This window comes from Molossus molossus, unplaced genomic scaffold, assembly GCF_014108415.1.
Source record: "Molossus molossus isolate mMolMol1 unplaced genomic scaffold, mMolMol1.p scaffold_m16_p_21, whole genome shotgun sequence".
Lineage (NCBI taxonomy): Eukaryota > Metazoa > Chordata > Mammalia > Chiroptera > Molossidae > Molossus > Molossus molossus.
This window is the reverse complement of record NW_023425357.1, coordinates 11,979,520-12,001,102: the sequence shown is the minus strand read 5'-3', so window position 1 is coordinate 12,001,102 and position 21,583 is coordinate 11,979,520. Positions and strand designations below refer to the sequence as shown.

General features: G+C 50.9%; 1 protein-coding gene across 2 annotated transcripts; it reads left to right on the top strand.

Moving 5' to 3' along the window:
- The first annotated feature begins 653 nt into the window (after positions 1–653).
- On the top strand, positions 654–21,343 carry COQ8B (coenzyme Q8B). 2 transcript variants are annotated; one of them, XM_036274499.1, is made up of 15 exons: positions 654–693; positions 1,134–1,238; positions 1,373–1,492; positions 1,639–1,705; positions 3,618–3,695; positions 7,855–7,977; positions 8,119–8,204; positions 9,396–9,536; positions 9,633–9,714; positions 10,435–10,528; positions 12,336–12,477; positions 12,592–12,699; positions 17,137–17,202; positions 20,029–20,115; positions 20,583–21,343. In XM_036274499.1, exons 2-15 carry the CDS (start codon positions 1,137–1,139, stop codon positions 20,883–20,885), a joined length of 1,599 nt encoding a protein of 532 aa, XP_036130392.1. In that variant the 5' UTR covers positions 654–693; positions 1,134–1,136; the 3' UTR covers positions 20,886–21,343. The 2 variants fall into 2 exon arrangements, with proteins under 2 accessions (XP_036130392.1, XP_036130391.1); XM_036274498.1 differs by having other exon boundaries at positions 673–697.
- Positions 21,344–21,583: the final 240 nt, after the last annotated feature.

The following is a 21,583-nucleotide window of genomic DNA, read 5'->3' as shown; positions in this document are numbered from 1 at the left end:
TGGGAAATGTCAGGCCTACAGGAAACAGAGGGGTCCCACTCAGACCATCCTGCAGGTGGGAGGGGAGCAGAGAGAGCAGGGAGTATGAGGGAACAGGGGCCCAGTGTGCAAGAGGCTGAGTATGGGGGGGCGGTTATTTACAGGGGGCAGATCTGAAGGTACAAGAGGGAGACCATTGGCAAGCTAGGCTTAATAAGGTTTATATGTGCAAGGGAGGAGGCTGGGTGCCAGGGTGTGGGTGTTTGAAGCAGAGGGCGGATGTGCACGGGAATGTTTGCTGGGAAGATGTGTGCTCAAAGGAGAGATGTTGAGCCTGCTGGGGGTAGAAATAAACAAGGAGGTTCACAAGATGTTCGTGAAGAGGAGAGGTATGAAGTGTGTAAGGGAGAGGGATACTTCAAAGGAGACGGTGCAAGGAACAGAAAGGTCCGCGGCACACGTAGCACTTTGAGATGAATGGAAGAGCATAAAAACGCACGTGCGTGCTCCGCGCTTAGCCCCAGCAATCCCCCGCCCGCCCCAAGGCCCACCCTTAGGCTCCGCCCCACCCCGCCCCCTACACACAGCTGGGAGTTCTTTGTGCCAGTCAGCGAGCTGCTGCGTCGCCATTGGCTAGTTGACTGGAGAGGGCAGGCGTGCGGAGGCCGGAAGCACAAGAGTGCCCGCGCACTGCGGACCCGGAGTCGGGAAACAGTGAGTGAGTGCTTAGCAACTGGGGGAGGTGCCCAGTAAGGGGTAGGGGGACTTGGGAGGAATTGTGGGCGCCTAGCAACAGAGGTGAAGGCGGTGACTAGCGACGAGGGGGACTTAGAGAAGTGCAGAGGTAGCCCTGGAGGATCTGTGGGTGTCTAGCAACAGCAGCGGACCATAGCAACAGCAGCGGACCATAGCAACGACAGGGAGTGGGACAGGAGGAAAGTGAGTTTGGGGATGTGAGCAAGAACAGCTGTGGGTTCCTAGCAACGAGAGAGGGAACCAGGAAAAACTGGAAGGGCCTTTATGGGGGAGGAAGTTTTTGCTGATGGGAGTCCTAGGTGGACACAGAGTAAGGTGAGGGTTTGGGGTGGGTGGAGCAAAGCAGGGAGGTCAGCCCCACAACTCCTACCGGAATAATTTCTCCTCTTCTCCCCCAGGCGATGTTGCTGGAGGTGCGGGGCTTACTGCGGGGGACCTGTGGGCAGCTGGGCCAGACTGTTGGTCTGCCTTATGGGGCCTTGAGGTCTGGGCACTACTGGTGGGTAAGTTACTGGGAAGGGGTCTCCAAGGTGAAGAGCCTGAGGGAGCAGTCAGTGAGTAAGGGACAGGGAGGAATACAAAGGGCCAGGCAGACCCCATGTCTTCCACTCCTTACCAATGTCCACATCTCTTGCAGGGGCCATGTGGGGGTTCTTGGGCCCAAAAGCTTCATAAGGGTGGGCCTGGCAGAGGCCTGAGTGAGGAGGACATTTGGAAGGCCCGAGAGGCCAGGCCCAGGAAGACACTTCGGCCCCAGGTATCACTGCCTCCCGCCCTACCAGAAATACTCCATTAAGGCAGCTGGCACCCCCGAGCTTGGGGAAAGTTGTGGTGGCAGGTTGGTTGGACTTCCTGGGCACTGTACTCCCCTTCCCATCCTCAGACGTTTTCCCCATTTTCCAGCTGAGTGACCGCTCTCGAGAATGCAAGGTGCCAGCCTCCCGCATCAGCCGCTTGGCTAACTTTGGGGGTAGGTGTGACTGTGGGAGATTGTGACCTAGATCAGAGGAAGCAATATTTACAGAATGAAGCAAGGGAGAGAGTGAATCAGAGTCAGAGAGGAGGGAGAGATGAAAAGAGAACGAAAGCAAAGGCTTGCAAAACCAAGAGAAGTAGAGGGGAAGGTAACATTTATTGAGAACTTGAAATAATGTGCAAGGCCCCATACATGTGATCTCTGCACTGAGCAGATGATAGTGCATTTCCATTCTAGAGATGAGGACATGGAGACTAAAGGAGGTGAAGTGATTTGACCCCAGGTTAGCAGCAGAGTTGTTCAAACTTAAGGTCACAATCTGCATGAAATAATTTAGTGGGTTGCGACCAGAATAAGCCCTGGCCAGTTTGGCTCAGCGATTAGAGCGTCGGCCCGCGGAGCAGAGAGACCCGGGTTTGGCTCCCGGTAAGGGCACATACCTCGGTTGCGGTTTGTCCCCGGCCCCGGTTGGGGTTGTGTGCATGGCAACCATCAATGTGTCTCTCTCACGTCAATGTTTCTCTCTCACATCGATGTTTCTCTCTTCCTCCCTCTCTCCTTCCTGCTCTATCTGAAGATGAATGCATAAATGTCCTTGGGTGAGGAAATAAACAAATAAATTGAAATAAAAAGAAGGATAAAATGGAAAATGTGAGGGCACCTGTAGAGGAAGGGAAAATATTTTTTCGTGAAACATTATATATACATTGGTCTCCACCAGTTATAATGCACATATTTTCCTCATGGTTCAAGCTTTAAAGACAGCAATTCACTGTATAAAAAGGAAGTTGAATCCAGTGGTTAGAGCCTTGACACCAGGCTGCCCAAGATTCAAGGGATGATTCTGCTGCATCCTTACTTTGTGACTCCGGATGAGTTACTTAACTTCTCTGAACTTTGATTTCCTTTTCTGTAAAATGGAAGTTTTCCTATAGAACTTATCCCATGGGGGTGTGAGGACAAAATGAATTGAGGCACTAGGAGGGTTCCTGGCATGAGGAAAGTGTTCAGAAAATGCCAGCTACAATTATTTACTGAGATGGTAACAGTGAAAGGGGCAGGGAGATTCAAGATACCTTTAGGGACAGGGAGACAAGAGGAGGCAAAGGAAATCAGCTGGTGAGAACATCAAAAGGACGAACAAAGACAAAGAGGCCTAGATATACTAAGTGCAGGGGAGGGAGAGGTGAAGAAATACCTGACTTAGGAAAGGTGAGCATGAAGAAGAGGTGTGGACAGAGAAACAGCAGTCGTAGGAAGTCACAGATTTGGGGGGACTATTTTGGAGCCTTCTTACCCTTGCTGTACACTAGAATCATCTGGGATGCTTAATATAAATACAAAATCTGCCCCTGGCCAGTTTGGCTCAGTGGTTGGAGTGTCGGCCCGCAGACCAAAGAGTCGCGGGTTCGATTCCAGTCAACAGCACGTACCTCGGTTGCAGTTCAGTCCCCGGCCCCGGTCAGGGTCGTGCAGGAAGCAACCAGTCGATGTGTCTCTCTCACATTGATGTTGTTCTTTCTCTCTCCCTTTTTCTCTCTCTACACTCCCACTCTATCTGAAGAAAACCAAAAAACAAATTCTGAGGCCTCATCTCAGGTTAGTTTAATCCGAACCTGAGGGGTGGGACCTGGGCATTGTATTTACAAGAGCCCCTCACATGTGCAGCCAGGGGTGAGCACTGCTGCCACAGGAGACAGAGCTGGAGAGCGGGACAGAGAAAGGTGGCCCCACCTTGAAGGGAACCCCAAGCAGGGAGAGTGAGGAAGAGACAGTTATCGACAGAGGTACGCAGAGAGTTGGCTACAAAGACTGGGAGAGCAGTGTGCTCAGAAAGAGACAGAGGAGACCAGGTCAGGGGAGAACCCCCGGGCCAGTGCATTCAGGCTCCTCTCTCACTTCTCAGGACTGGCTGTGGGCTTGGGGCTGGGAGCGCTGGCTGAGGTGGTCAAGAAGTCCCTGCCGGGAGGATACCTGCAGTCAGGTAAGTGAGCCACACTGCCTGCGTTTGGATCCTGGCCTGGCCTGGCCTTGTGACCTGGGGCCGCTGGCTTCACCTCTCACAGCCCCGGTTTCCTCGTGTGGGAAATGGAGATGATGAGAATACACCCACCTCTGAGGGTCCCTGTGAAGTGCTCAGAACAGGGTGGAGCCACTGGCAGGGTCCCGATGCATTGAAGCAAATCATGTGAGAAAACAATTTAAGCCACCCGGAGTTGGGTTCCTAACCCGGAGCGGGAGAGGAAGGCTGAAAATAAGGGTGCCAGCGGGGGTCTGTGTCTGGCAGAGATGAAACGAGATGTGTAGAGATCAGCCTCTGTGGGTAAGATTCCCCAACAGGTCAATGGCTGAAACAAAAATGGGGATGGATGTTCTAGATTAAAAAGAGAGCCCTGGCCGGTTTGGCTCAGCAGTTGGAGTGTCAGCCCCGTGGACTAGAGAGTCCCGGATTCAGTTCCCACTAGGGGCACATACCTCGGTTGCAGTTTGTCCCTGGCCCCGGTTGGGGTTGTGTGGGTGGCAACCAGTTGATGTGTCTCTCTCACATCTATGTCTCTCTCTCTCTCTCTCTTCCCCCCTTTTCTCCCTACGGCTATATCTGAAGATAAATGCAAAAAATGTCCTTGAGTGAAGATAAAAAAAATTTAATTAAAAAATCAATAGAAAAAAAAGAACTGTAAAAGACTTTTGGGGACAATTAGGAAAAATCTGAATATGGACTGGATAGTAGATATTAGAGAATGAATGTTAATTTTCTAAAGGGTGATTATCCTTATTCTTAGCATGGGTTGAGTGCAACTCCAAGTAAATGGGTCAGCAAAAAATAGTAGGAAGTGTTTGGGTACACACGAAAAAGCAGAGGAAGCACAATATTAAAATGTCTGAATCAGCCTGGCCCATGTGGCTTGGTGGAGTGAGGGTCATCCCATGGACTGAGAGGTCCTGGTTCGATTCTTGGTCAGGGCACATGCCTGGGTTGTGGGCTCGATCCCCAGCAGGGGGCGTGCTGGAGGCAGCCGAGCGATGTTTCTCACATTGATGTTTCTATCCCTCTCTCTCTAAAAAACATTCAATGAAAACATATTTAAAAAATGTTTAAGTCAGGTGTACAGGTGTTCATGGTACAGCTTTTCTATCTGGATTTTTTTTCAAAATAAAACGTTGGAGTTAGGTGGAAGATTAGACTTTAGAGTAAGGCCAAACTGAGTCTCTACCCTGCTCTGCCACTTCTGTGCTGTGTGACCCAGGGCCGGGCAGTGTACCTCTCTGAATCTCTTGCTTCCTCACCTTGAACATTAAGGCATTGGTAGTTTTTACTTTCTCGGTGATTGTGGGGATTCTGCCAGAGAATCCAGACAGACACTTAGAATTCTGGCTGGCACAGGGTGAGCCCTCAATAAAGAGCTCAGAGATGATTGATTGATAAATAGATAGATAGATAGATAGATAGATAGATAGATAGATAGATAGAGTTTTTATTTGGTTACTCTTCACCTGAGTATATTTTTTCCATTGATTTTTAGAGAGTAAAAGGGAGGCAGGGAGGGGGAGAGAGAGAGAAAGAGAAACATTGATGTGAGAGAGACACACTGATTGGTTGCCTCCGCATGCGCCTCAACCAGGGCCAGGGATCAAACCTGCAACCCAGGTACCTGCCCTTGACTAAGAATCGAACCTGTGACTCTTTGGTGTTCAGACCGACACTTTAACCACTAAGCCACACAGGCCAGGGAAATTCAGTAATTTTTTATAAAAGAAATAAAAGCATATTGACACTTTGTTGAATAAGAATATAGTTTGCATGTAGACCTGTGTACATATCATAAGCATACAGCTTGGTTCATTTTCACAAAGTGGACCCATTTATGCACCCAGATCAAGAAATCCTAGAACAGCATTTCTCAAACTTTTTGGTCTCAGGACCCCTACACACCCTTAAAATGGAGAGATGGATTTTTTAAAAATGTGGTATATCCATACAATGGGATATTATTCAGCCATAAAAAAGGAATGAATGCTGATCCCTGCTATAGTGTGGATGAATCTTGAAAACACTATCCTAAGTGAAAGAGGCCAGACACAAAGTACCACATATTGTATGATTCCATTTACATGAAATGCCCAGAACAGGGAAATCTGTGGAGACAGGAAGTAGATTAGTGGGCTCCAGGGGCTTGGGGGAAGGTTGTTGGAGGAAATGGTGGTGGTAGGGGAGGGTGGTAACTGCTAATAGGTAAGGGATCCTTTTTGGGGTGATGAAAATGTTCAGGAATTGGTTGTGGTGATAGTTGCATAGCTCTCAATATACTAAAAGACATTGAATTGTATACCTTAAATGAGTGGATTATATGGTATGAGAATTATATATCAACAAAGCTGTTAAAAAATAGAATGAAGATTGACTTGGAATGGTGAACATACAATGCAATATACAGATTATGTATTATAGAATTATATCCCTGAAACCTATATTTTATTAACCAATGTCACCTCAATAAATTCAATAAAAAAACCAGAATGCAGACCCCAAAGAGCTTGTTTATGTGGATTATATGTATGGATATTCACTATACTAGAAGTTTTTTTAAAAATATGTTTTTATTGATTTTAGAGAGAGGAAGGGAGAAGGAGAGAGAGAAACATCGGTGTGAGAGAAACATCAATCAGTTGCCTCCCACAGGCACCCCAATGGGGACCAAACCCGAAACCTGGGCATGTGCCCTGACTGGGAATTGAACCGGAGACCTTTCGGTGCACAAACAGCACTCCACCAACTGAGCCACACTGGCCAAGGCTCACTGTATTGGAGATTAAAACTGAGAAATTGTAAAACCCAAGAACACACACACATTTCATCACCCATCAGAGCAATGGCATCATGATGGGTCATGGAGCTTCTGGAAAACTCCACCAAATATATGTGGGAGAATGAGAGTAAAAAGGGTCAAATACAGTTATATTATGATAATATTTCCAGATCTCACAGACCCTCTGAAGGATCTCGGGGGTCCCCTGACCATTCTTTGAGAATCGCTGCCCTGGTTCTCCAGAAGCTTCTGTCATGCCCTGTCCTGGCCACTCCCCCCACCAAATGTAAGCACGGTCTTGGCTTCTGACCCCGAGATTACTTTTGCCGGTTTTTTGCTCTCCACACTAGTGTAATGAGACAGTGTACTCCTATGTGTCTGGTCCTTTGAATCCATGTGTTCTGATTGGGAGAGGCATCCATGTTGCTGTGAGTGGATGTAGGCTGTTAATTCCACACTGTAGCAGTCACTCTGCGACTACTCCACGATCCCTTTGTTCATTGTTGGTTTTTTTTTATCCTCACCCGAGGACTTTTTTCCATCTTTTATTCAGACAGAGCAGGAGGCAGAGACAGGAAGAGAGAGAGACAGAGAAATATCAACGTGAAAGGGACACATCGAGCCCTGGCCAGTTTGGCTCAGCGGTTAGAGCATCGGCCTGCGGTCCCGAGAGACCCGGGTTCGGTTCCCGCTAAGGGCATGTACCTCGGTTGCAGTTTGTCCCCGGCCCTGGTTGGGTTGTGTGGGAGGCAACTACTCGATGTGTCCCTTCACGTCGATGTTTCTCTCTCTCTCTCCCTCCCATTCTATCTGAACAAAATATCAAAAAAAAAAATGTCCTCGGGTGAGGATAAAAAAAAAAAAAGAAAGGGACACATCGAGTGGCTGCCACCCACACGACCCAACCAGGGCCGGGGACAAACTGCAACCTAAGTACATGCCCTTAGCGGGAACCGAATCCAGGTTTCTCTGGACCACAGGCCGACGCTCTAACCGCTGAGCCAAACTGGCCAGGGCGTTGTTCATTGTATTGATAGTCATTTGGGATGTTTCCAGTTTGGGACTGTTATGATCCTCAGTGACCCTTCTTGGGATATCTGTCTGTGGACACATCCGCATTTCTTTTGGGTGTACCTAGGAAAGAAATAGCATCTGGTACAGGTGTGTGCTTTCCGAAGTGTTTGTGCCATGGCAGTGTTGGCGGTCAGGCTGCTCCACCTCCTTGCCAACACTTGATACTGTCTTTTTCATTTTAGCCACTCTGGTGGGTGTGTAGTGGTGCTATACTGATTATTTTTGTGGTTGTCATGCTAATGATCATTCTCTCCACCCTAGAGGGGAGCTCCCAGCCCGGCTCCAGCCCTTTCCTGTCAGAGGCCAATGCTGAGCGGATTGTGCAGACCTTGTGTACAGTTCGGGGGGCCGCCCTCAAAGTTGGCCAAATGCTCAGCATCCAGGGTACTGCATGGCCCTTGACCCCTGCTCTCACTTCTACCCTACCCTACCCACCAACAAGCTCCGACTTCGGGTACTCCCACAGGGGCCCCCCTCGCCTCCTCCCTCACTGCTTCCTTTGTTTCTTGTGCCCTGTCTCCCAAGACAACAGCTTCATCAGCCCCCAGCTGCAGCGCATCTTTGAGCGGGTCCGCCAGAACGCCGACTTCATGCCCCGCTGGCAGATGCTGGTGAGTGCCCAGCGTGGGAAGGCTGACCAGGGGGGTGGGCCCTACCTGCCTGTCTCTCCTGGCTCTACTGCTCTACTGCCTATCTGACTCTGAGCCTCAGTTTCCCCATCTGTAAAATGGATCACCAAAGCACACACCTCACAGGATTGTTGTGATGATTAAATCAGGGTGGTGCAGAGCACTTAGTCCAGCCCCTGGCAGACTCAGTGAGCTGCTAACGTGGCAGTGAGTGCAGTGGTTAGGGGCCAGACTTCATGAGTTCAAACCCTGGCTCGCCACTTCCTACCAGTGTGATCTCAGACCTGTGGCCTGACCTCTCTGTGCCTCAGTGTCCTCATCTGTGAAATGGTGATAGTGATAGCAGCACCCACATCATAGTGTCACATAAATTAGTATACGGAAAGCACTTAGAAGGGCCCCTGACACACCATGAGTGACATGCAAGTGTTAGCTATTGTTATTAACTGTTTGTTTTCAATTAAAGGAGAGTATGTCTGTAAACAGGTAGGGACAGCACCTAGCACTGAGTAAGTGCCCAAGACACGAGCTGTTCTTCCAGTGACTGGGGAGGGGTGTGGAATCCAGAATCAGCCTCCTGCCTTCTGATCTCTGCTCTGCTCACTCGCCGTGTGACCCCGAGCAATTACTGCCGCTCACTGAGCCACTCTGAACAGGACCCCGCCCACAGGAAGCCCTTACATTTTTTTTTCTCTATTAATTTGTAGAGAGAGAGGAAGGGAGAGGGGGAGAGAGATAGAAACATAGATGAGAGAGAGCATCGATTGGCCGCCTCCTGCATGCCCCCACTGGGGACCAGGCCTACAACCTGGGCATGTGCCCTGACCGGGAATCGAACCGGCGACCTTTTGGTGCATGGGTCAACACTCAACCACTGAGCCACACTGGCCGGGCAGAAAGCCCTTAAGTTTTAGCTCTCATTTATCACATTAACTTTGAGTTAATACCAAGCTGGGCTGGGCCTCCCAGTCCGCCAGTGCTTGGTTCACCTTGGCTGAGAGACTTCTCTCTGAGCCTCAGTTTCCTCATCCGTAAAGTGGGGTAGCAGCCAAGAGCCTAGCCCAGGGCCCAGCGTGTGGTACGTGCTGGAGTATTAACTTGTAAAGTGCCTGGCATGGAATGAACTCAGTTGCCTGTAATCATGGTGATGATTGTTACCACTGCTCTCCCCAGAGAGTTCTCGAAGAGGAGCTTGGCAGGGACTGGCAGGCCAAGGTGGCCTCTTTGGAGGAGGTGCCCTTTGCCGCTGCCTCAATTGGGCAGGTGCACCAGGGAATGCTGAGGGATGGGACAGAGGTGGCTGTGAAGATCCAGGTGAGAGGGGCGCTGGGCGGGGGGGGGGGGGGGCGTGGACACCCTGCTGTCCCAGAGGAATGAATTCCACCCTCCCCCTTACTCCTCCCCTCGCAGTACCCAGGCATTGCCCAGAGCATCCAGAGTGACGTGCAGAACCTGCTGGCGGTGCTCAAGATGAGCTGGGCCCTGCCCGAGGGTGAGGTGCCCCCTGCAGGATGGGTACCCTGCAGGGAGGAAGTGGGGCTAGATGGAGGGAGAGCCCGGGAGTGGCAGCTCGGGCAGGGTGTGCCTGTGCGTGAGTGGCACGAGTGTGTGTTTGAGACAGAAAGAAGGCACACCAAGGCACGGGGAGCGCAGAGTACCAGCGTGTAAGAAAAAGACCACCTTAGACATTCTGACAAAGACACAGAGACAGAAGCCCAGACCGAAATCCAGAAACGGACACACAGAAGGTGTGCAGAGGTGGACTGTCGTTCTGAAAAAGAGCCACTGAAGCAGCGAGAGTATAAGTGGGGCCTCGTGTGTGAGTTAAAGTATGTGAGAAAGAGCCTGAAGATGGAACAGGGTGTGTGTGTGTGTGGGGGGGGGGGGCGGAGGCAGAAGTAAGATTCAATTCAGAGAGAACTTGAGAGTAGGAAGAGGTGGCATGCATGACTGACACATGCCTGGGGACTGGTGTGCATGCCTGTGACAGACATTCCCCAGGAGAGAGACTTCAGAAGAGCCCCCAGTTCTGTGAGGACAGAGGGGAGGTGTGTGGACAAACAGTGGGATGAAAGGCTTGGAGCAGAAGGTGTGAGGGACAGAGTGAGGGACAGGATTGGCAAGCGAAGATGTCCGTGAGTGGGACCCTGAGGGTTGGGCAGGTGGGCGGACAGGCTGTGGCCTCCCTTGGCTGACGGGCGGCCCCCCTCAGGCCTGTTCGCGGAGCAGAGCCTGCAGACCTTGCAGCAGGAGCTGGTTTGGGAGTGTGACTACCGTCGTGAGGCAGCTTGTGCCCAGAACTTCAGGTGAGCTGAGTCCCTGGCAGGCCCTGGAGGACCCCTCCTTCCAGCTTCCCTCCTTCCTTCCCTCCCAGGCTGAGGGGGAAGTAGAGCCCTGGGGTGGGGCTGGCAAACATTTTCTCTTCATTCATTTGTTTGTCCAGTCAACCTGTCACTCATTACTTCACTCCTCCGTCATGTCCTCTGTGAGCTTGGGCATGTCGCACCCGTGTCAGTTTTCTCATCTGTGGAATGGGTTAGGGAACCACTTCAGTCCTGTGAGAGAGATGATCTTGTCGAGAGATACTGAGGCACATGATGAGTTACACCTGCTGCACCAACAAAGTTTGAACAATCTGAGTGTCAGGAGTCGGTGCATCCCTTACACACCGTGGGCAGGAGGAGGTGTTGAGATAAGCATTTTGGAGACCAGTTTGGCATCGCGCGTTATAAGGCTGGATATTCCCATACAACCCAGTAGTCGCCCTCCTGGCTAATTACTCTAGGGTCACTAATGCCAGTATATACCATCAGACTTCCAGAATGCCCAGAGCGGCAGTAGCCCCAAATTGGAAATAACCCAAACCTATGAAATTCATCCAGCGGGGTGGATAAATAAATTATGGTATATCCACCAGTGAAATATCATACAGCAGCAAAAATGAATGACCCACAGCTCCCGGGAACAGTGTGGTTGCATCTTAGAAGCATCGTGCTATGCAGTAATTAATGATACCTCAGTGAGAGCCTCCACAGGGTAGCCCACATGTTTGCTGAGCCAAGCTCTATAAATGCAGAGTGAGAGAAAGGGCAGAAGAAGGCAGTGGGTAGGGGCATGGGCCTGGACAGGCAGATGCGGGATCCAGCCCCAGGTCAGCCTTTAACAGGCTGGGTGGCCTGAATCTGCACAGGGGCCTCGGGAGAGTGTCCTCACAGGAGAATGAGAAAGGAATTGCAATGATTAAATGCCTAGTCCAGGGCCTAGTCCGCGAGGAGCGGTTCAAACATCAGAAATTTTATAAGCAAGGACAAAAATACAAGCCTGATGCAGGACCTGGAGGAGGAGGGTGCAAGGTGGACTGGGCCAGAGCACTTCCTGTGGGATCTGGGGAGAACCTTCTCCCAGGTCTTTCCCAGGGCCCTTAGAATAAAACCTGATCATTTCCTCTGGCCCCTCCCCTCTCCCTGCTCCTGACCTTACTCTACTCCAGCCATCCCGCAGGTCCCAGCGAGAGGCCTTGCTCACGTTCTCTGCCTCCCAAATCTTTCATCAACACACTTATCTCTATCTACTGGTCTATTTGTCTGTTAGAGTATGGTCTCTGGTGTGTATAAGGGGTAGGCCTGGGGCTCATCCACAGCACAGGGACAGACACTGAGAAGGATTCTTTCCCTTAATTAACTAGTGTTCCCAGTAATGACTCCAAGGAGTGGCCAATGAGTATCACTGGGGACTCAGAGATTTCTATATCAGTGACTGTTTTTCGGATAAAGTAATAAGTTGATGAAAAAGTAATGTTCGTGGAGCTTAATACATTGAACTCATCGAGGGGCAACCGGATATCACCCAAGTATGTCCAGTAGGAAAGTGGTAACTGGGTCTCCTGCTGCCGGCTTAGGGGCAGGCACAGAGTAGGCCCTCAGGAGATGTTTGCAGGATGAATGAATGAAATGTCTCAGTGAATGTCAGTCCAGCCAGGTATTGGCCATCACTCAGGGCACACAAAGGCAAGAGGAGAGCAGGAGGGAAGGCAAGACAGACTATTCATGGAGGACTTCTCAGAGGAGGAGGAGAAGCACCAAGTCCCATCCCCTCCCCTCCCTTCTGCCTCAGGCAGCTGTTGGCAGATGACCCCTTCTTCCGGGTGCCAGCAGTGATTGAGGACCTCTGCACCACACGGGTGCTAGGCATGGAGCTGGCTGGAGGGGTCCCCCTGGACCAGTGCCAGAGCCTGAGCCAGGACATCCGGAACCAGGTACGCAGTCTCATAGGACAATGGGGAGGGTGACCCTCAGTCCCTCTCCAGGCCATCCAGGGCTTTACAGGGAGAGGACTCCGAGGTGTCTGTTACTCCTTCTCTCCACCCCAGATCTGCTTCCAGCTCCTGAGGCTGTGTCTGCGGGAGCTGTTTGAGTTCCGATTCATGCAGACGGACCCCAACTGGGCCAACTTCCTGTATGATGCCTCCAGCCACCAGGTTGGTTCCTTATGATGTGTGTCCGGGTACATTAACTGCTGTGACAGAGACTTTCCAGTATTTCAGTAGCATAACACAATAGTGGTCTATTACCCATGTGACAAGCTGGGTAGCTCTCCTCCATGTGGTGATTTGGGGACCCAGGCTCCTTCCGTTTTCTTATTGTACCATCCCTGGAAGGGAAAGAGATTGAGAGTGTAATCCTCTGCTGACTGCTGTTTTGTTTTTTAAATATGTTTTTATTTTTTAATTTAAAAAGTTTTTTTTTCTTTATTGATTTTAGAGAGAGAGGAAGTGAGAGGGAAAGAGAGATAGAAACATCAATGAGAGAGAACGTCAATTGGCCACCTCGTGCATGCCCACCACTGGGAATCCAGCCCACAACCTGGGCATGTGTCCTGACTGGGAATTGAACCAGTGAACTATTGGTGCATGGGTTGACACTCAACCACTGAGCCACACCGGCCTGAATGTTTTTATTTTTTTAGAGAGAAGGGAAGGAAGAGAGAAACATCAATCAGCTGTCTCCTGCACGCCCCCTACTGGAGATCAAGCCTGCAACCCGGGCACACGTGCCCTGACTGGGAATCGAACTGGGATCTCTGTCCGTGGGATGACACTCAGTTCACTGAGCCACACCAGCTAGGCTGCTGGGTTGTTGTTTTTTAAAATATATTTTTATTGATTTTAGAGAAGAAGGGCGAGGGAGAGAAACACTGATTGGCTGCCTCCTGCACGCCCCCTACTGGAGATCGAGTCCGCAACCCCGGGCACTCGTGCCCTGACTGGGAATTGAACTGGGACCTCTCAGTCCCTGGGATGACGCTCAGCTCACTGAGCCACACCAGCTGGGCTTCTGGGTTGTTGTTTTTTTAAATATATTTTTATTGATTTTAGAGAGGAAGGGAGAGGGAGAGAAACACTGATTGGCTGCCTCCTGCATGCCCCCTACTGGGGATCGAACTTACAACCCAGGCATGTGCCCTGACCAGAAATTGAACCTGTGACATTTTGGTCCATGGGACGATGCTCAAGCAACTGAGCCACACCAGCCAGGCTAACTGCTGACTGCTTTGACTAGAAGTGACACACCATTCCTTTTACCATTCTGTTGATGAGGACTGTTCACACAACCTGTCTAGGTGCAAAGGATGCTGGGAAATGGAGTCACTGGCTAGGCAGTGGCTTCCTAGTGGCAGTGTGACAGTATAGAAGAGGGAGCACAACTTTTGGAAGGCAGTTAATCATCACTGCCACACTTGTCACTCATTTAGAACACACCAAGCACCCGCTGCCTCTTGACAGCCATGCCAAGACAACCCTGATCTTCCCTTCTCAGAGTCCTGGTCCAGTGGGCAGACCCGTCACCAGACAGTGGTGACCTTAGTAGTTAGTTCCATGATGGAGAAGCACAGGCCAGAGTTGTCAGTGATGGGGGAGGCCTGGGGGGTTGTGGGAAGCCAGGGAAAGTGGCTGACCTGTCTGGGTGGGTGGGTGGGATCAAGGAAGCCTTTTTGTTGTTGTTTTCAATCCTCACCTGAGGACATTTTTCTTTTTATCTTCAGATAGAGTGGGAGGGAGGGAGGAAGAGAAACATCAACATGAGAGGGACACATTGACTGGTTGCCTCCTGCATGACCCCAAACAAGGCCAGGGATGAACTGCAACCGAGGTACGTGCCCTTGACTGGAATTGAACCCACAACTCATTGGTCCATGGGCCGATGCTCTAATCGCTGAGCCAAACCGGTCAGAGCTGCTGTTGTTTTTTTTAAAAGGTTTTTTTAATCCTCACCCAAGGATATGTTATCATTGATATTTTTAGAGAGAGAGAGAAAGAAACATGGATCCATTGCCTCCCCTAAGGTATTGAACCTGAAACCTAGGTATGTGCCCTGACCTAGAATCGAAACTGCAACCTTTGATGTACGGGACGACGTTCCAATCATCTGAGCCACCTGCCCAGGGCAAGGAAGTCTTCTGGAAGAAGTTGCCATTAAAGCTGAAACCAGAAAGATGAGAAGAGGACAGCCCTGCCCAGGGTAGCTCAGTTGGTTGGGCGTCTTCCGTTACACCAAAAGGTCACCGGTTTGATTCCCAGTCAGGCACTGTGCCCCAGTTGCAGGCTCAATCCCCAGTAGGGGGCGTGCAGGAGGCAGCCAATTGATATTTTTCTCTAATAGACGTTTCTCCCTCTCCCCTTCTCCTTTCCTCTCACTCTAAAATCAATAAAAACATATTAAATTTTTTTAAAATAAAGAGGAGGGAAAAGCATTCCTAGCAGAGAACAAAGTGTCCAAAGACCTGGGGATGAGAGTTTGGATGGAAAGACTCTCAGTGTGCGTAGCCGCCAAATGGCTCTCCCAATGTGACCTGTCTTCATTCTGTCCCCAGAGGGATCTTTCTCAAACACAAATCGGGCCATTCTGTCCCTTCTACAGTGCCCCAGCACCCTCAGGATCAGGTGTAAGCCCTTTGTCGAATGTGAAGTGGCCCCCCGAGTCTCCAGCCTCAGTCCCTTGCCACTGCCTCCCACCAAGTATACCCTGCATCCTTCCTGGGCTGACATCCCAGGGAGGAGTTTTTCTAACCTTGGGAGGCGATATATATCCTGACATCGATTTGTTGGGTCGCAACTGCATTTCTTTGTTTTAAAGGCATAGAATAGAAAATATCAGAGTGTCACATATGGGAGGGAGCTATAATATTTCAAGACACTTTTTTTTTTATCCTCACCCGAGGACATTTTTCTATTTTTTGTTCAGATAGAGTGGGAGGGAGAGAGAGGAAGAGAGAGAGAGAGAGAAACATCAACGTGAAAGGGACACATCGATGGCTGCCACCCGCACGACCAACCAGGGTCAGGGACAAACTGCAACCGAGGTACGTGCCCTTAGCGGGAACCGAACCCGGGTCTCTCTGGACCGCAGACCGACGCTCCAACCACTGAGCCAAACCGACCAGGGGCTCAAGACACTTTTGTTTGACATTTACGTTCACGTAGCATTGGCACTGGTGCCCAGTATAATCTGCATTCCTTACTATTGGTGTGATCAGTAGTCCCAACTCCACCACCCAAGAGAAACTCCTACACATGTGTTCATTGAGCACTGTTTTTTCCTGAGGATATTTTTCCATCAATTTTCAGATAGAGTGGGAAGGAGGGAGATAGAGAAACATTGATATGAGAGAGACCCATCGATTGGTTGCCTCCACACAACCCTGACCCGGGTCTGGGATCAAACCTGCAACCTAAGTATGTACCCTTGACCGGAAATTGAACCTGGGACTCTTCCATCCTTGGGCCAACGCTCTAACTGCTGAGCCAAACTGGCCAGGGCTAAATATATTTTTATTGATTTTTAGAGAAAGGGAGAGGAAGAGAGAGAGAGAAACATCAGCTGCCTCTTGCACACTGCCCCCTCCCCCACCGCCACCAGGGATGGAGCCCACAACCTGGGCATGTGCCTTGAGTGGGAATAGAACTGGTGACCTCTTGGTGCACAGGACGATGCTCAGTCTACTGAACCATACCAGCCAAGCACACAGTGCTGTCCTCACACAGCAGTGAGAAATGAATGAATGAGCCAGGGCTGCACACAGCAGTGAGGATACATTGTAAACTCAGGTTGGGCACAAGGAACAAGTTGCAGGATCACTATCATAAATACCATTTATGTGAAGTTTAAATATACAAAACATGACTATCATTTATGGGTGTACACATGTATGAGGAAATGTAGAAATACACACGTGGTAATTTCAGGAAATAATAATTTCAGGAAAGTGGTGACTCTTATTTTTTATTTTTTGGTACGTGCCCCTAGCAGGAATTGAACCCGAGACTCTCTGGTCCGCAGGCCGATGCTCCAACCGCTGAGCCAAACCGGCCAGGGCAAAATGGTGACTCTAGAAGAGAGGTGGGGACATGGGCAGATAGGATCAATCCAGAGTACAATCCCCACTTGGACTGGTATAATTTTATATTTTAAGCATGATGAGATTTGTGTTCACTCTTTTTTTTTTTTTTCTTTATTGGTTTTAGAGAGAGAGGAAGGCAGAGGTAGAAAGAGACAGAAACATCAATGAGAGAGAACATCGATTGGCTACCTCCTGCATGCCCCTCACTTGGGATCGGGCCCACAACCTGGGCATGGATCGACACTCAACCACTGAGCCACACTGGCCAGGCTGTGTTCACTCTTCCACATATTTATTTCCTGGATTTGTTTTGTTTTTTTTTTGCCTAAAACATGTTACTATAAAAACAATTAGGACCAAAAGAATTTAAAAAGGTCCCTTCTAGAATTGTGGAGACCGGAAGCCAGGAGCCTAGAGAGACAGGGTGTAGGGAGGGAGGATGACCCTGGCCACCCTCAGTAGACAATGGGGAGCATTGGGGAACTCTCAGCATCCCTTTCACTATCTTCATTCCCAGGTGACCCTGCTGGACTTTGGTGCAAGTCGGGAATTTGGGACCAAATTCACAGACCATTACATCGAGGTAAGTCCCCGCAACCCTGGGGTCTGAAGGGCCAGATACTGAGGCAAGAGTGAGAAGGAAAAATACAATATTAAGAATTAAGAAATAGTAGTAATATTAATAGTAGCTAACAAATACCAAGCATTTATTATGTCAGGTGCTGTTTTAAGTGTTATACATATGGTCATTGATTTAAACCATACAACAAATCCATGTGATAAGGACCATTTTTTAACCCTGTTTTACAGATGAAGTAACTGGGGTTCAGAAAGCTTAAATCACTTGCCCAGGGTCCTAGCAGAACTGGGATTCAAGCTCAGATGGTCTGGGTGTACAGCCCATGCTCCCCACCCTGACTAGCCTGTTCCTAAGAGAAAGGCCAACGATGGCCATCCTGTCACCTCCCACACCCCACGCTGTCCAGGATCTTGGTGTCCAGCCTCACATAACTCCCTGGCAGGCTGCTCCCTCGGGAGCTGCTCTGTCCTCAGGAAATGCTTCCTCACTTGTTGCCTGTCCCTCCCAGCATCTGTCCCATCAACTGGGGTCAGTTTGTCTCAGAGGCCACAGAGAACACCATCTTATTAATTGGTAAGATCGGACATTCCACCTGGGTTTTCTAATCATGTAGTCATCAGTTTAAACATTCTGGTTACCACCTCTGTGCCCAGCCCTATTCTGGGTAATATTGGGGGCAAACGTGACCAATCCAATCCAGGACCCCACCTTCGAAGAACTCACAGTCCAGTGGGGGGAACAGACGGTGAGGGCCCAGAGTGCTCAGGGTTGGGATGGGGAAGTACAGGGACTGTGGGAACTCAGAGCAGCCTGGCCCAGCCTGTGGAGTCCCGGAGGACTTCCTAAAGGAGGAGACATCAGAGTTGAGACCGAGGGATGAGGAGACCAATCAGAAGAGGCCAGGAGGGTGTTCCAGATGGATAACATGTACAAAGGCCAAGAGAAGAGATATTTCCATTACAACAGCGCTTCTCAGACTCCACCCCATAATCCTGCTAAATGCAGATTCTGGTCAGGAGTTGAGCATAAGATGCTGCATCTGTTTTTTGTTTTTTTTGTTTTTTGTTTTTTTTGTGGTATGTGCCCCTAGCAGGAACCGAACCCCGGACTTTCTGGGCCACAGGCCAACGCTCAACCACTGAGCCAAACTGGCCAAGGCAAGATGCTGCATCTTAAGCACACTCCCTGGTGATGCCAAAGCTACTCTTGTAGGAAATACACTTTGAGAAGTAAGGTCCTAGGGGACCAAAAGGAAGTCCATGTTCTGACCGGGCGGGCAGGTGAGGGGCAGAGCAGGAGCCAGTGATGAGATTGGAGCCAGATTGCTCTGGGTCTCAGAAGCCATGTTCCATAGCTTGTACTTTATATGGGTGCCCTGGGGAGCCATGGGAGGCATTTGAGCAGGAGAGGGCACAGTCAGAATTAGGAAACCCCCCTACTAACAAGTGGTCTTTAAGACTGGAGGTTGGGAGCCCAGGGAGGCTGTGGGGAGGAAAAGAACAATATCTGGGACAAGGCCCAGTGCTCTGGCTTGGGTACTGGGCATGGTGGCGCCACCTTTGAGATGGGGACAGGAAGGAAGAGCTGGTAACACACCCCCTTCCTGCCACGTATACAGGCCCCTTGGGGTGGGTGGGCCCTCTCTGCCAGCCACTTGAGGCACCAACGGAGGCTTCTCTGGATAGTTGGGATATCTCATGCCTCCCCGCCCCCAGACTGGTTAGTGTGGTCCTCCTGTCACCTCCCCAGCCATTTTATTTTAAAAAGCCCTGTCACTCCAGCCCCCAAGGACCGTAGGTCTGACAGATGGCCAGACAGGCTTGGGCAGGGGAGCCGAGATAGAACGGAACTGCCAGATTTAGTCCTGTATTTCCCTTCTTCCCAAGAAAGGGCAACGCACTGGTTAATGGATTGCCTGATTTCCATTCCCTAACCCTAACCCTTTTTATTGTCCAATCCGAGCTTGTTTTCTCTCCTGTGAAGTTGGGACTCTCATACCTACCTCTCAATAATAAGAGTAGCTGATAATATTTATGGTGCTTCCTACATGCCAGCATAGTGTTCAGTACTGCACAGCTATTGCTTCCTTTATCCTTACAACAACCCCATGAGGAAGATACTTTCATCATCCCCACTTCACAGATGGGAAAGTGGAGGCCTGAGGCAAAGCGTCTTGCCCAGAGTCAGCCAGCAAGTGACTGGCTGAGCCCAGGCAGGCTGGCTTTTGCTTCTGTTTGTCTGTGTATCCTCAAGTCCCATCGCCACATGTGCACTAACGGCTGGAGGTGTGCTTAGCTCCACACACTAATTTGCTAAACAAAGATTCACCCAAGGCCTCTTGAGTGCCAGGGCTTGTAGGACAGGGGACTGAACCCATCCGGGATCCCTGCTGTCTCGGGGCTCCAAGTGCAGTGCAGGAGACAGTCATCAAGCAGCTGATCAGAGATGGTCCAGTAGCAATCTGGAATGCAGTTGTGGGTCATGGTCACATCCTTGGCCACTCGAGTGGACCTCTAAGTAGCACTTGACATTTATTTTCCTCTGTGCTGTTTCACTGTTTAGTTTCCAGATAGGCTCTATGTTCCCAACCAGGTAGGCAGAACCCCTGACCATCTTGACACCTCAGGCCCTGGAACAGTCTTGAGACACAGCTGGGCAAGGTGAGGTGGGAGAAGCTTCTAGGTTAGAAGGTCCTAGGCAGATGAGAAGGGAAGTGGGTACAGGGAGGGCATGGCTACTCTACCTCCTGTCTCCAGTTCCCCAGAGCCCTCCTTGACCCCTTGAACCCCGCTGGGCCTTTGACCCTGTGCCCTACACCCATCTCCCCAGGTGGTGATGGCTGCAGCCAATGGAGACAGAGACCGGGTCCTGCAGAAATCCCAGGACCTCAAATTCCTTTCAGGCTTTGAAACCAAGGTTGGGAGATATTGGGGGTGTAGGGGCTGGTATCTATTGGAGGGGGGCAGGGGGGCATGGGGGCTGCTTAACTATACTGAGGGAACTAGCGGGGGAGGGGGGAACTGCTGATACATTCTGCAGGGCTCTGGGGAGGAGGGGGGTGGGGAGGAGGGGGGTGGAGAATAGGGGCTACTTGACCACTCAGGAACCCTGGGAAAATGGGCACCACTTTCCTATTCTAGAAGGAAGGAGTGGGGGAATGGAGGCTGCTTCTCTGTTCTACAGTGTGGTCTGCTTGTCTGTTGGAGGCTCTGAGAGGGAGTGAAGGGCCATTTCTTTTGGGAGGAGAAGAGGGCTGCTTGTCTTCTGGGGGTTCTGGAAGGAGCCTGGGGCTTGTGTTTATACTCGAAACTGAGGGAACTGAGGGCTGCTTGTGGGTTCTGGGTTAAGAAGAGGGCTGTGCCTCCGTTCTTCCTCACCCCTAGGCATTCTCCGATGCCCATGTGGAGGCGGTGATGATCCTGGGAGAGCCCTTTGCCACCCAGGGCCCATATGACTTTGGGGCAGGTGACACTGCCCGACGCGTGCAGGGCCTCATCCCGGTGCTGCTGCAGCACCGGCTCCGCCCTCCACCGGAGGAGACCTATGCCCTGCACCGCAAGCTGGCAGGGGCTTTCCTGGCCTGCGCCCACCTCCGTGCCCACATCGAATGCCGGGACCTTTTCCAGGACGTCTACCACCGATACTGGGCCAGTCGCCAGGCTCAGCCACTGCCGGAAGCCTCTTGACCAGAAGGGAGGTCCAGTCAGACTTCTCCGACAGCTTCCCTCTTGGGAATCAGGTCCTTGGAGGGCCATCCTTGCCATGATGCCTCCTTTCCACTCTGCTCCTGTCTGGGGACCCAGCCCTGGGCTTCCCAGTCTTGCCTAGCACCGCTCCCTGGAGACTGGGGAACCCTTGGCTGGGGAACTCCCCACTCCAAAGTGGGCATTAATTTATTTCTGCCAACATTTGAGGGAGCTTCGGGCCCCCTGCACACCATAGTGGAGATGCACACCTATCTAGAGGGAGCCCTCCGCCTGTGCCCCAGGTCTCCCACAGATCTGGCCAATGAAAGGGGAGGGGTGGTATGTGGTGGAAGCAGCTCTCACCTTTGCCTCTTTTACCCCTCCACCAGCTGCCTTCTCCCCATCCATTCTCTCTGTGTTGGGGAGGGGTTGGGGGGAGGGGTTTGAACCTGAATAAAAGCGGCCCTCCCCTTCTCCAGCTCTTTTCTCTGTGCTGGGGTGGGGGAAGAAGGAGTTCCCGGACAGCCTCCAGGTGCAGATGGCCAGCCCCCTCCCACCCTCTTGTCTGAAAGCCCCAGTCCTGCCCGGGCCATCTGTTGCCAGGAACCTCCTTCTCCCTTTCCCTCCCACCCCCAACCCCTCCCACACGTGCCGACCACCTGCTCGAAATACTGCGGCAGCTGAGAAGGCCTCCCACC

Bases quoted from the DNA above. Each gene is read 5' to 3' on its own strand.
- COQ8B (XM_036274499.1), top strand. From the start codon at position 1,137: ATGTTGCTGGAGGTGCGGGGCTTACTGCGGGGGACCTGTGGGCAGCTG. The intron at 10,529-12,335 runs GTGAGCTGAGTC...CTTCTGCCTCAG, and splicing joins GCTTGTGCCCAGAACTTCAG to GCAGCTGTTGGCAGATGACC. The intron at 17,203-20,028 runs GTAAGTCCCCGC...CCATCTCCCCAG, and splicing joins TCACAGACCATTACATCGAG to GTGGTGATGGCTGCAGCCAA.